We start from the raw sequence: 14760 nt of genomic DNA on the forward strand, positions 1-14760 counted from the left end.
CATTCATCCACAACTGCAGTATTGTGAATGAATGTTTATTAATATTTAATATTAGCTTTTTGTTGTTATATTTTCAGTTTAATTTACATATGTGCTACAGGAATATGACATAGTATTCATAGTATTTGAAGTGGATCATAAAAGTTAATCAAAGTCGTCCTAAGACAATAACGGGTATTGTTTTGGTTTTACGAAAATTTGAAAGGTTTTGATCCACTTCTAACGCTGACTACTGCATATAGAGTTTAATTTATTTTTATTTTAGCTTTATTCATTTTAAATTCATCTTGTCTCAGTCAGTGGTCAAGGCAGCATTTTTAGCTTTTTTTTTTTTAAAATGAATTCTTTGCCATGGCAACACTTGTTTTTTTATTATCTGATATTCATATTAAGATGTCTTTCCATTAAAGAAAGGATTTTTATTCATTTTAGTTAACAATAAATACACAAGTTTAATGTGATTTCAACAATATTGTTGCCGTGTCATAGTCATTGTCCACAATGTTAACACAATGTTCCACAATAGTTAACATTGAAGCAACTGCCACGATTCTTTATTTAAGTCCTTTGAATTCACATTATTACACTGAAATATGGATTGTCTCAACAACAAAACATTAAGATACATTTGATAACTATCTATCTAAAATGAAAGAGTACACTGAATAGCATAAAGTATACTGCATATCAATATTAACAAAAAGAAGAAAAACCTCAAAACTTTTTTTTTCCAATCATAATCTTTGGTAAAGGGAAAACAAATACTCGACAGAAGAAAATACTGTATTGTACTTTGCCACCTCATGTGGTTCTCTGTTGGCCCATAAAACAAAACATCCAAAAAAAACAGAAAGAAGCGAAAGGACAGATGGAATGACACACAGAAAAAATGACAAAGAAAATGTCACTGGGTGTTGGAATACAGCTACAGTCATCAAAACAGAAAGACTTGCGTTTTGATGGGGATTGTCATGCACGTTTCCCAAAAAATGCAGTACTATCAGCATTCAGATTTACGGCTCACAATTGTAATTTTTGGAGTTTTTTGACAAAATCTAAACACACAAGGCCTCAACGTGGGACTGTATATTATTATGTGTGTGTGTGTGTGTGTTTGTGGTTTCTCAGTTTTTTCAGGGGAACACAGAGTGATCACTGAAGTTCAGCACGGACCCCAGAGGCACAAAGTAAGTAATCTCACAAACAATCAATCAGATGGATGGAGCACCACCATCAGCACCCTACAGTGTGAGTCCCCCTTCCCCAAGCACCTAGAGGGACACTTGATTGATCTTCATCCCTACAAGCGGCTTGGAGCAATTCAACTGTAAGGTGTGTTTAAAACATGCGATTCTTTGTGTGTACAGTCAGACACAAGTGTGTGCTCAAGTAAAGCGTAAACGGAACATTTAGAGGTCCACGCATCCACCTCCGGTCAGATATTTAATACTTCATACACAAACAGTTTGACTCTGAATATGAACACACACACTTAATGTCATATTCCTATAGAACAGTGAAGGCCACCCGGCTTGCGAATGTCGTCTTGTTGGTCCGGTCAGGTTCACAGATATGGTCCAAATATGCTCGTAACCCTAGCGTGAACTCCATATTCAACTCCCTCTGGAGTCAAAGACGACGACATGATGCAGACGCCTCTGAGAAAAGTACCTTCGAGCCACGTGATTCAATCGGACTTGTCCTTTTTCTTGCCTCCGCCAATGGGAACTTTACTGGCGACAGCGGAGCCGACGGCGGTCACGCCGCCAGCCACGGCGGACACGCTGCCCTTCACGAGCCCCACTCCCATCGCTGGAACAGCTGCAACTGAGGTAACAGCAGTTTTCGTGAGATCAAGGCTTTTCCCTCCGACCCAGGCGACTCCACCCACTGTGGCCCCAACGGCCCCCTTCGTGACACTGAAGAGACCACCGGCCACCCTGGAGAACATGCCAGGCTGAGGTTGGGGATGGTCTTTGTTGGCATCTACGGGATCGAAAATTAAATGTTAATTTTGAAAACATCACAAGAGAAGATAAGACAAAGGAGAAGCTGTCTAAAAAAAAAATATGAAAATAAAATAAAAGATGAATTGAGAGATGAAAAAGAGATGAAAACCTATATAAATCACAAAGGTTAACCATATTTAAAGCATTCATGTTCAATAAATAAAATAATTTATTAGGTGAAGAACTTTACGCAATTAAAATTCTAGCCTTATTATTTTAATATCTGTATAGTATGTATAGTAATTATTTTCAATTTAATCTATTTTTCTAATTAACACTTTCACTTTCATTGATTAAAAAAAAAAAGTATATATTCATAGTATAGTCATAGTTCAAAGAAAGCATTCACTTTCAATTAATAAAACTAAAATCTACGAAGCCAACAACTCTATAAGCGCCAATAAATGTGCTAGACATATTTTTATGTCTAGCACAAAGTAGTAATTATTTTGTATAATATCATACTTCAATTAAACATTTTGATTTCAATAAAATGTAAATATATTAAGTGAATAACTATAAAATTACACATTTTAATTAAAGTGATTAATAAGATTAAATTTCATAAAGTGATCACTTTCCATTTATAAAATAAAAAATTATTAGGCACAAAATTTCATACAGTTAAATATACTAGCCACATTTAATGAGTACTTAATCATTTATAGTTTTAAAGCTTTCGCTTACAATAAGTAGAACAATTAGAGTATGGTTGAAAAAAATATAGTTGATTTTGGGGATATTTATCATATACCAGTTTTTTTTAACACTGTATCAATTCAAATTCAGTTACTGTGTTTAGCTACATGTTTGTTTGAAAAGTGTGCTTAACATAAATGCCACTGGTTTGAAATTTAGTTGTCTACAGCAATACCAGTCATACATATCTGATATCTAAAACCAAGACCCATTACTATGAGCATATTTATAATGTTATAACCAAATCTAGTAATATATATATATATATATATATATATATATATATATATATATATATATATATATATATATATATATATATATATATATATATATATTACACACACACGTATATTTTTTAAAATGATAAAATACATAGGGCAATGGCCTAGTGTTAGTCTTGGATTGTGCAAGAGCGCCACTATGTGGCACAAAGCATGATCATTCTCTTGCAGGAAGATGTACTAAGGACAGCTGTATAAAATGATTCATTTGACATGAATGCGTTAAGATAAAAAGATTGACTGTCACAAAAAGAAATGACTGTTGCAAGTCACTTTCACAATAAAGATGTCAGCATAACTTGCCTGCAGGAGGCTCATCCTTCAAGTATGCAGGCAACTCCTCCCGTTCCTGGTTTGTTTCACTCATTTTTACTCTACATTAACAAAAAAAAAAACAATAACATGCAGCATTTAGAATACCCTTCTTCATTTTCCACAGAAGAAATATGAAATGGTCTTCAAAGAATCAAGAATCTAGGGTGGGACCAGACACAGAAAACAAGGTGAAAGGTTGGCAATAGACATGGGCTTCAACCCAAAAAGCACTGGCACAGAACAAGGCGGACCAGTTTACTCTGTCAACAAAAAGCAACCTGCAACACCCTGTCAGCATTACAAACAGACAGACTGGACTATTTAAGCTCAAATAAAATTATTGCACATTAGATTCTCCATACCAAAGTTTAAAAATAGTTTGAAGCAATAATTTGAACGAGATAACAGACTATCACACTAAAATTATAAATCCTTATTTTCATTATCAAACCGTAATATTAAGATTATTGGGTAATTAAGAAATCATAATTAAATATTAGCACACAGCAGATGCAATATGAAACACTGTAATGCAATATCCAATTTAATCATTTACTGTCCTGAAGTCTAAAGTAGCTAAAGGAACATTACCATGGACAATAAAGATAAAATAGAGCTGTATTTTGAGCTGTATTTTATTACGTGTTACACGTAAGCAACAACTATACTTGTGGAAACGAGTGAATGAATCAGGGTCTTGGGTCAGCTTTATGAGGTAACGAACCAAAGCATTATTAATATCAAGTCTGTCCTAAAGCGAACTTTAGTAAAGGAAGGTCAGACTCGTATCATTGAATCGATTCTTTCGCATTTAAAAGAACCGGTTCGAAAGCAAGAATAGATTCATCGACTCTTTTAAATCTTAGCAAAAATAGCTAGCGCGTTTACATTTTTTCATTTATTAGATTACTAGTATGTGTAAAACTGCAATATCAAGTCACACACATACTTGCAGTGAGTTCATTTGCAACATTTCTCATAACATAATACCTTTGAGTGTGAAACACGATAGTCTACCATTTCGAAAGAAGAAGATTGAGGGAATCGTTTTATCCGAGTTTGTGAACAGTTCTAAACGACTCATTAAAACGATACAAACGAATGATTCATTCGTGAACCGAACATCGTAATAAACCTTAGATGTTTCTAAATATGACGTGGCGCTTATGGGAGAAGTGTTTTCTTTCCCTCGTAATAATTAATAATAGTGATAATCTGGGCATGTATTAACTCCAATTCACACTACACGTACACGTTAGGTGAGAAAGAACAATAACAAGAGCCTATATAGTAACCTTTACGACACGAAGAAAACATGTTAACCCAGCGAAAGGAACTTCGATTTAGGAAACTAAAAAAAACAGGCAGATGTTGCTTTGAAGATGATTGCGTGAAAATAAGACGGCAGCCCATCAAACGACATGACGTTAGGTAAGAGATGCATTAGACAATTCAGCCATTGTCTACCGAGTCAATATAACTTGTGCATCCGATGATATAATATAGTAAATAGTAAAAAAGAAAACCCAAACCCCCTCGGAAAACACGCAGAATGAAAACCTTACCAGCTGTCGTGTATATACTTACGAGTTTTACGAGTTTGCTTCTCTAAACTTCTGCAGATGAAGTTGGAAACTTCTGTCTCCACCCCTTGTTTGTTTCAAAGGAAAATACGCTGCTCCCTTCGGCGATTCAGAAAGACGCACGCTAAAATTACGATGGATCTGCGACCCGACAAGACTTTTCTTATAAAGACCTATCTTTGCATAATGTGTACGTGGCGTCCTAGCTGTTTTTAACCACGTACCAATGTGGACACATAGGAGAGGAAGTGACGTTTCTGCTTCTCACCCCTCTTGTGTGTGAAATGACTTCACTATACTCTGACTGTGTGTAGTAGAGTATGGTGAAAATGAAGGGTGTGTGAGGTTTTTTGTTTTTCACTGATTGAGATCTGATGATGGACACGAATCAATTAACTTTTTTGAGTTAAAACTCAAAACCTCTCAGGACAGACAGCAAAGCTGTAACAGAAATGCAAAGTAATATTTAGCCTACCCCGATAACTACATAAATTCTGTGCCTTGTGGCCCAAAATAGAAATGTCAAAAAATAGGGCCCAATGTGCTGTGCTTATGAGTATTTTCCCATGAGTTTAATCTGTATTTTAAATTAAGCTTTTCATTGTGTTGTGTTTTGAGGTTAAAGGAAATTAACATAATGTAGAATTCAATGTTAATGTTACATTTTATTTTATTTTTATTTTTATTATTTTTTTTTTTTTTGAAAACTTCAGTTACCCATAAACATTTTTATACCATATATGTCAATTTTCATTATGGACATATATGGTATTTCTGTCATCTTATGTCATATTATGACATCGTTATTTAATCACAGCATTCAACAGTGAAATATTTCTGAATAATAGGGCAACAATGACTGCTTTTAGATAATGCTCTCTACAAGTATGCTAATAATTATTTTTAGATTAATATTTCATATATATATATTTAGGTATATTCGTGGGATAATGTACATAGCCTACAATCAGCCTTTAAGCATTTAGTCAAAATAAAGCCCTTCAGAATGATATCCTGCACTGTTTCGTGACCACGTTACTTTTCTTCATTTTTAATAAGTTGTCAACATTTCCTTACTTAATAGTTATTATTTGAATTTTGGAATATGTTGTGGAAAAGCACTTATTTGCACAAAGGTCTTCGATATGAAACCACTGGATGCCAGTTGTTGTAATTGTCTGGCTGTTCAATTTCTTCATTTGCAGTGATTTCCACTTCATGTCATTCAAGTTTAACATTCTGTGGGCTTTGAACAATTTACTCATGAACTAAAAAGGGAGTCAGTTCTCGAATCTGAATTTTGCATCGTTCTAGAGAAGCAGGACAAAACAGCGTGCAAAACTGAAACAAAAAAACCCCTTGTACTCAGACAAAAGAAACTACATTTATGCATCTTATATGTAACATATTTAAACTTTGTCTTTAACAGCATTCAAGACGTTTTTAACAATTTAGCACACATTGCCATGTTGGCAGACAGCTTCACATTTGATTAAGAATATTAATATAAAATATAACAATGAAATACTATCAAAATATTAATCTGACAGAGATGACACATCTGGCAGGTGGTGACAAAAACTGATTTATAGTCATTTAACTTTCAAATACATTATCAATCAATTACTGTATTAAAGCAAACAACAAAGAGTGAGTATGTTATTGTTTATAAAGCTACATTTAGAGCTATAACATCTGACGGTGTGGACAAATTTTCCATTTCTTTCACAAAGCAAATGCTGCTGATGCTAGATGCTAATTGAACCTGCTGCAGGGGGAAAAAAACGATCTAAATATTTCAAATTATTTCCTCAGAAATTAGAAGATGGTTTTGAAATATCATGGTTGTGAAACACTAATATTAACATTAGGATTTAAAATATTCTAAACCTATGAATCTTAGCAGAGCCTGTCAGTGATGTACTCTGCAGGGGGGAACTGTGGCAAGGAGGTCCTTTAGAGTGACAGCTGCCCCTGATATTACCTGATTTTATTACATTTTAATGAATGTCTGACGGTGTTGACAAAAAGTGGGGACACAATTTTGAATCATGAAACATGCATGTCACTGTAAAACAACTACTTGTTGTTGCTTTTCATAAAAAAAGATCTGTTTCATCGTTAATTTTTTTTTTTTTAAGCATATGAATGATTGTACTCTTCACCGTGGACACACTGACAATGTCATGGGTTTGGTATAATAATGAGAAAATTCAATTGAAGGGGATAACTGTGTTATACATTCTAATATTAATCCCTCATAACATTTAAAATGTAAAATATTTTATTTGTTACGTCTAATAGCGTTACACTCGCTAGACCTGTTATGTTATACATAGAAATCTTGTCCAGTGCTGTTCAGTACAGACATAAACTGTTTAAATAACATGAGTAAACTGTGGACCGCATACAATACGATTTTTTTTATTATTAAAACAAATTCGTCTTGCATTTCCCATTGGCTGTTGATCCGCAGCAGCTGTAACAGGGATGTTTTCCCGCTCTTATTCATAAAATGACGTACTTCCTGCATTGTCAAGCGGCTTGTAATGTTTTGCGGGAACGCAGGACTTGCATAGAATCAAACATGACATTCATTTTCGAGTAGATATCACGTTGATGTATTTGTGGTTCCCGGTCTGTTATTCTGTCGCGAGGGATATCGTCGAACCGCCGCTGTTCGTTTTGACTGTCTTCCCTCCTTCCTCAGTCTGGTAAACAAATACAGAGGCAAGTAACTAATTACTTAGTTGTTGGCTTCGTATGCTAACGTTAGATGCGTTTAACCTTTGGAAAGCGTATTTCCAGTTATTAAGCAAAATCGCAAGTTCTCGCGTTCTCCGGCCGCCACATTGAATGTTTAAAGCAATATGCATCTTCGGATGTGAGATCATATTTTTTTTAATGCAGCGCTTCATCATTTTGCTGAATGCATCAATTGCAACTTATCACACAGTGTATGAATGTGCAGGTTATTGAGTAACAAAGCCTTATGACTATTACGACATAAAGAACGCACCCTGAAGCGATGCTCTGCATATTTGTGGTAATGCGCCATATTAATATTAATCTATTATAAAACGCATCAGACTTTAGGGCCTTTGCCTAAATAATTGTGAATTAACATTAACAGTTAGGTATTTCGTCAACCCTGGGTACTATCATGCCACTGCTTGGTTTGATTTTGTAAATAACATCAAATTAATGGAAACTTTAAAAGGAAAAACCCATTTAAATTTACATGTAGTTTGCCTTTATGTCACAAAAAAAAGAAAATGATAAATAAATAAATAAATAAATATATATATATATATATATATATATATATATATATATATATATATATATATATATATATATATATATATATTTGTTGTTTATTATTATTATTATTATTTGTTGTATGAAAAGTGGCCCTATGTGTTTTTATTATATTTTAAGGGTTTTCTGTATTATTTTAGTGAGATATTGCTTTGCAGAAATGATTATCCCCAAATATTTTATATATTGTCACAGTTTAGTCCCAACCTGCTCCCTCATTGTGCTGTACTTTGACCACTGAGTGGCAGCATTTAATAACATTAATCCTACTGGATATTGTTCTAATAGTTGTTATTTGTTTTGTGACTTTGTTTTCAGCACAGTCTCATTTTAATAAAATCAGAGAAAAGACCATGTACTACAAAATAATAAGCAAATGTCTTCATTTCGTGCATAAATGACTTGCATGAGGGTCGTTCTGTTGAATCACAGTGGTTACGGTATTTTGATGTTTTAATAATAATAATGTTGTATGTGCGCTAACGTTTAAAATGTCGGGCTCGTTAAGATTAAATATCTTATGGTTACTAAGGCAGCATGGGTTTCTTGTATTTTTTTCTCCCCTGGGATGGCAAAGCTGAATTTTTTTTTAGTCTTCGTGATCCTTCAGAATTAATTCTGATATGCTTATTTGAGTATAAATTCTTAATATTTGTCTGAAATAGATTTTTCGATTGAATAGAAAGTTCAAAAGAACGTAGGTTCCATGCCTGTGTTTTGAAGCAGGGGGCGCTATATGACAGGCCCTTATCCATTAACTCTGTAACTGTAGCTGGTTCTCCACATCATGCATAGAGGGGTCAGCAGACATCAAAAACTAGCTGTATACAAGAGCGAACAGATTAAACTGAATTGAAGTGTATGTTTACCTTTTTGTTTTATGTTAAAATCAGCTGTTGGTGTTCGAGAAATACCTTCAAGCGCTAAAATGGATCTAGAGGCTTTGTCTAATAATGCGTGTTCCTTTCCTGTATATTAAAAATGACTGAAATGGTTAAGCATAACATTCCATACCATCTTAGTCCTTTTTTTAGCTGCTTCTCATCAAACAGCTGAACTAATTAAGCTCAATTTGTCAGCAGTGAGAGGCCAGAGATGTGTGCTAATATCAGCACAATGACTCTGTGCTGTCTTACTAACTCTGAGTCTGACAGCCAGCTCATTCCTGCCCTGGCTGCCCGTTGCTAACCTCTTCTCCATGGTTTCAGTCACACCACCGCTCGTGTTGGTTTTTGCCTCCTCTTTGGCGTGAAGCCCCTGCGCCTATGATTAGTGAAGTCTTTGTTAGACGACAGACGAGAGTTTTGCTTATTTGTCTGCATGTTGCCCCCACAACCCCAATTTTGCTGCTTTTTTTTCCTCTCAACTTTGCGTAATAAAGTAATTAATCCAGCTGTTAGCTGCTAATAATAAATCGATCATTTTTGTAATTTCAAACTAACACAATATTATCGCAATTTTTTTAAATTGTACACACACACACACACACACATATATATATACATACACACACATGCACACACATGCAGTCGAAAAGATAAGAACATCATTTTGGTTTTAGGACAACTTTTGAAAAAAGGTTTTGATCCAATTTAAATATTAATATAATTAGAGAAAAAAATATATATACTCATTTGGAGGGGAAAAAAATATTAAAATGAGCAATTCAAAGTGAGACATCACTTTGCTGACATCGCATAAAATTAAAAGGATTTTGTTTTATGTTCGGTTCAGAACATTTATGTCCTTCAGTCATGAAATGTGTTTCATGAGTGAAATTCACTTTGCCTGGAGCTTGCTGTTTGTTTGTGAAACTGATCGTTTGAAAAGGGTTTTCTTTCACGCTTAAGGCAAGTTTTCATGCATTTAAGAGTCTCAGGTTGTGACAAAACAGAGAAACGCGTTGTAGCGCAGACATCTCCATGCTGTTCGTGCGAGTCTTAATAAGCTCAGCTGTGAAATATTGGATGTGCGCAGCAGTGTCTCTTTGCTTAGCAGGGAGACAAAGGCAGTGACCTTCCATCCCCTGTTGTTTTTAATAGTTCTGTGGCAGTAGACATTACAGCAGTGGAGGTGGGAGAGGGGAATCTCATAAGGGCCAGCCTTGATGCTCCTAAAAAGATTAAATAACCAACAAATGACTCATTCGGTTGCATCTCGAGTTATAGCCGCTTGTAGTGTTTTGGTTTGCAGGTTGCCAGATTTTGTTCACTCTTGTAGTTGTTTATCAGTCTGGACACTGACCTGATGTCTGTGCCTCTTTCGGCTGTGATAAGGTTTGTCGTTGAAAGGCCCATCTTATCGCATTTGTATGCTGTGATGCAGGCCTTGTTTTATTGGATGTACCTCTTTGTATCCACTCCTCTTACCTTTTATTCTCTCTCCCTCTGTGTCTTTCTGTCCCAGTCATTCGTCATTCATCCTTAGGCGACGTCAGAGGCTTGAAAAATGGCCTCTCGTGGCTCCAGGCATCTTCCTCACCTCTTGCTTCCCACAAACTCTCTTTATTGGATTCTACCTCTGCATCATCTATCTCTATTCTTTTTTTTTTTTTTTTTTTTGGTCTAAATGGCCTCCTCCATTCTCCTCCAGCTGGGTTTGTTGACACACTGTCAATCCTGGACACTTTCACCCCCCCTCCCCATCTCTTGTACCCCTTCCCCGAGCCGTAAAGCTGCCACAGCTGTGGGCTGTTGAACCAAAGTGGAGGGACACATTAAATATATTACAACCATTAGCTTTGTTGGGGCTTGACGGGCTTAATATATTGTAGCTTTACGCCAGCCAAAGGCAGGACACAGCAGAGCTCTGCTATGATTTTAATTACTCGTAAATATTGCAATGAACCTAATTAGGAAAGGTATATATAAAATAGCAACAAGCAATTAATTAGAACTGATTTTAAAGACGTACAGTGTTTACAAGATACATGTTCTTTGTCATTGTCTACAAATAACTGCTTAAATTGCTCAAAATTCTGTTTTATAGAATATAAAATGTATCAATGTATAATTTATTTATTTTTTCCCTCAGATGGTTTAAAAGTGTCAGGACTCCCTTAAACAAAATTTAAAAGGGCAGTAATGGATGGTGACTGATTATTTAATTAAATGAGAAATGTGTTTTGTTCTGGTATAGACAATGTTTATACAATGCAAATCAAATACAGTTATACAAGTAAACAGAAATGAATGCCCCCTTCCAGGTGTGAACATGAGCAAGGCGAAGTCGAGTAGGGACCGAAGAATCGCTCCACTCGGCGTCTCAAGGGTGACTCGCAGTTCTAATAACCCTCAGGAATGTCAGCGCTCTAAACCCACAGATTCAGGCCTGGTTGATGACCTCAGCCTCATGAGCGTGAGTGAACAGCAGGCCTCATTAGCACGGTAAGACACCACGACCTACTGTTAGGCTTTCCAGCAAACAAAAGCTCCGTATCCAAGCAAGAACCAGCATTCGTAAAACATGGTTTCATTAAATCGAATTTAAAACATGTTAACATTATTTTATTTTTCCTTCGCACTTTAACTAACAAAGGAAACTTCCATATTTTAAAATGTTATTTTTAGTATGTACATTTTTCTAGCCTTTCCCTCCCTTCTCTTTAGGAAAGGGAAGAGTCCATCTCTCAGCACCAAAGCCGTCCTCTCCTCGCCGTCTGGCAGCTCTGTCCCGCGCGGGGCTTTGGAAACTGTCGGCCGGCTGATGAAGCTGGGCCGGGTTCGAAACATTGTGGTGGTTGCTGGAGCAGGTATCAGCACGGCCAGCGGTATACCAGACTTCAGGTGGATGCTCAAAACATTCAAACCACTTCTGAACCACTGTTTCACTCAGCTAACGGTTGTTTTTGTATCAGGACACCAGGGACGGGTCTTTATGCTAACCTTGCGAAGTATGACATCCCTTACCCAGAGGCCATCTTTAACATTGACTACTTCTCTGACAACCCTCATCCTTTCTTCTCATTGGCTAAAGAGCTGTACCCTGGACATCACCGTCCAAACTACGTTCACTATTTCGTCCGTATGCTGCATCAGAAGGGCCTGCTGCTCCGCATGTACACTCAGAACATTGATGGGCTCGAAAAACGTGAGATTTTCCTAATACGTCTATCTTAAATGTTACATGTCCAGTGTAGCTTATTAAAATGTGCTTTACTCTGTAGTGTGCGGTATCCCGGATGACAAGCTTGTGGAGGCTCATGGGAGTTTTGCCACTGCTGCCTGCCATCTCTGTTACACACCTTATCCTGCCGAGGAAGCCAAGGTAATCTAGATTAAATAATTGATCTTAAGTACAGTATTGAATTCATACAATTTAGTACATACTACATTGCATTATTCCCCCTTTTTTTCCACTATCAGCAAGCTATAATGAATGGCAGTGTTCCCATCTGTACATTTTGTGCCGGGGCTGTCAAACCCAATGTTGTGTTCTTTGGTGAGGATCTGCCAGAAAAGTACTTTCAACATGCTGAAGATTTCCCAAAAGCTGACCTTCTTATGATCATGGGCACTTCTTTAAAGGTGGTGTTATTATTGTTATTATTTTATTTATTAATTATAATTACACGTTTTTTCTGCCTTGAGTATCATGCTTACAATACTTCATGTATATGTTTAACCAAAAAAACTGAAAACCAGATTTGTGAAGATTTCATAATTTTAATGATTTTTTTTTTTTGTTGCTGTAACTTTCAAGCTGATTCAAAAGCCATTACTCAAGTCTACAGTTGTATTATCGATGTTGAAAATTGAGTGGCATAATATTTTAAACATAATGCTTTTTTTTTCCCCTCAATGAATCCCAGAATTTAAGCAAATTTTGAATAGAAAAGATGATCACTTCAAATTTATTTGTTCTTTGCTGAATAAAAGTATCATTCGGTCTTTGTTGTTTTTTTTTTTTTTTGGCAGATCGAGCCTTTCGCCAGCCTGGTCAACACGGTGAAGTCCACAGTTCCTCGTCTGCTGCTGAACCGCTATCCAGTCGGGCCCTTTGAACGTAGGCCCCTGAGAAGGGCTGACTACATGGAGCTGGGAGATCTCTCCGATTCTGTCCAAAAGCTTGCCGAGATCCTGGGATGGCACACTGAGATCCATGACCTCATGAACAGCCATGAAAATGGGCTTTCTTACACCGACCCCAGCAATAGCAGCGGTGAGAACAGTGACTCCTCAGAGACCGACAGCATGCACTAATGTCATTATCAGCCGTGCTTTGTATGTTTAAAATATCACAGAGTATGACGATGGACACCTGGCAAGGCTTCAAAACCCACAGTGATGTTTATGTATATCGTTACGTCTGAATGTTTTAGGATGTCATTGTTCTTACCAGTAGTAACAGCTGGCTTTACCGTATGCGGGCAGATAATCTGCAGCCATGTTGGATCAGACAGGGAAACTTGACCTTGTCTCTGGCGGGATTAGACTCTTATTTTTCAGTTTTAAATAATTCTTCATAATGTCTGCTGCTCATGTTGACTGAAAACCTGCATCTAGCTTTCGTCTAAATTCTAGCACTTATACTCTTTATGGAAAGCCCAGATGAATAAGCATAGAACTGTAATTACATCAAAACTGCACATCTTGATTCAGAGATACAGACCTGTTCAGACTGACTATTTTTAGGTAAAAGTACGTTTTTATCAGACCCTTAAATGTGGCACTTATTTTGTTAAAGACCACTAATTATTTTTGGACAGCGTTCTACTAACTACATTCAAACTGTATTTAAGATTTGGATCTTTATTTGGAAAGGTTGGTAGTGTGCAGAGTTAATATGTAAAATTGGAAGTATGTTTGTATATAAATGTTTGCTAGTAAATCGTTTGGTATCCAGCAAGTCACGGTTTGGCCCCATCAAGTGAACGGTGCTAAATTAGTATGGGAGGCGTGACCTCCCAAGTGTGCAGTGCCCCCACTGTGTGTGTTTTCACAGGCGCTGCAGCCTCTAAGCAGGAGCTCCAACCCCCCCCCAAAACCCTAATAAATGTCTTTGGTCAGCAACAAAGAACCCCAATATCCTGCTGCTGTTTATGTATGTGTGTGTGTGTGTAAGGTTTTGCGTATGAGAACAGTTGTGAGTGCAATTTTTGATTTTTGCACAGGGTCAGTGAAGTAGCTGGTTATTATCACACTGCTGTAATCATACCGGTTCATGTCCCTCAGGGATTGTGGCACATTTTAAGAAATATGGACAGCCAGAATGCCTACTAAATGTTTCGGGCCATCTCATTTTTTTTTTTTTTCAATCATTGTTTCTGAATCATAGAATGGTTTTGTTTAAAACTGGACCCTCTTGGCTCTATATGATTGTTAGTAGTTAAAGCTTTTTGGTTTTCTTTGCAATTTGTAGTTCTGAATAATAAAATGCTGCTTTTTTATCATGTTAATAAAGATTGCTTATGGTATTTAATAAATGTACTTATGGCTTTGTCTTTTCAGTTCTGTTCTTTATCTTATTTACACACAGTCTATTCAATTATGGAATAATCAGTTTACCACGTTTTTAAAGTTAAAGCAAATTTCACACTGGATTTTGGAT

At 36.3% G+C, this 14760-nt stretch overlaps 2 protein-coding genes across 3 annotated transcripts; one reads left to right on the forward strand and one right to left on the reverse strand.

Moving 5' to 3' along the window:
* Positions 1-526: 526 nt before the first annotated feature.
* On the reverse strand, positions 527-5190 carry tmem263 (transmembrane protein 263). Its single transcript, XM_043264270.1, has 3 exons — positions 4895-5190; positions 3296-3366; positions 527-1986 (listed from the first exon to the last, which is right to left on the reverse strand). The coding sequence occupies exons 2-3, from the start codon at positions 3357-3359 to the stop codon at positions 1688-1690; spliced, it is 363 nt and encodes a 120-aa protein (XP_043120205.1). The 5' UTR covers positions 3360-3366; positions 4895-5190; the 3' UTR covers positions 527-1687.
* Positions 3373-14639, forward strand: si:dkey-103i16.6 (uncharacterized protein LOC557125 homolog). 2 transcript variants are annotated; one of them, XM_043264268.1, is made up of 7 exons: positions 3373-4738; positions 11417-11597; positions 11820-11996; positions 12068-12300; positions 12377-12477; positions 12576-12737; positions 13128-14639. In XM_043264268.1, the coding sequence occupies exons 1-7, from the start codon at positions 4729-4731 to the stop codon at positions 13410-13412; spliced, it is 1149 nt and encodes a 382-aa protein (XP_043120203.1). In that variant the 5' UTR covers positions 3373-4728; the 3' UTR covers positions 13413-14639. The 2 variants fall into 2 exon arrangements, with proteins under 2 accessions (XP_043120203.1, XP_043120204.1); XM_043264269.1 differs by lacking the exon at positions 3373-4738 and adding an exon at positions 7406-7620.
* Positions 14640-14760: the final 121 nt, after the last annotated feature.

This window comes from Puntigrus tetrazona, chromosome 18 (assembly GCF_018831695.1).
Source record: "Puntigrus tetrazona isolate hp1 chromosome 18, ASM1883169v1, whole genome shotgun sequence".
NCBI classification, from domain to species: Eukaryota; Metazoa; Chordata; class Actinopteri; order Cypriniformes; family Cyprinidae; genus Puntigrus; species Puntigrus tetrazona.

What these genes read in the sequence shown, in the direction of transcription:
- tmem263 (XM_043264270.1), bottom strand. Translation starts at nt 3,359, where the DNA reads ATGAGTGAAACAAACCAGGAACGGGAGGAGTTGCCTGCATACTTGAAG. An exon ending in GAAGGATGAGCCTCCTGCAG is followed by an intron (nt 1,987 to 3,295) that starts GCAAGTTATGCT and finishes TCGATCCCGTAG; the next exon opens with ATGCCAACAAAGACCATCCC.
- si:dkey-103i16.6 (XM_043264268.1), top strand. An exon ending in CAGCAGGCCTCATTAGCACG is followed by an intron (nt 11,598 to 11,819) that starts GTAAGACACCAC and finishes CCTTCTCTTTAG; the next exon opens with GAAAGGGAAGAGTCCATCTC. An exon ending in ATCCTGCCGAGGAAGCCAAG is followed by an intron (nt 12,478 to 12,575) that starts GTAATCTAGATT and finishes TTCCACTATCAG; the next exon opens with CAAGCTATAATGAATGGCAG.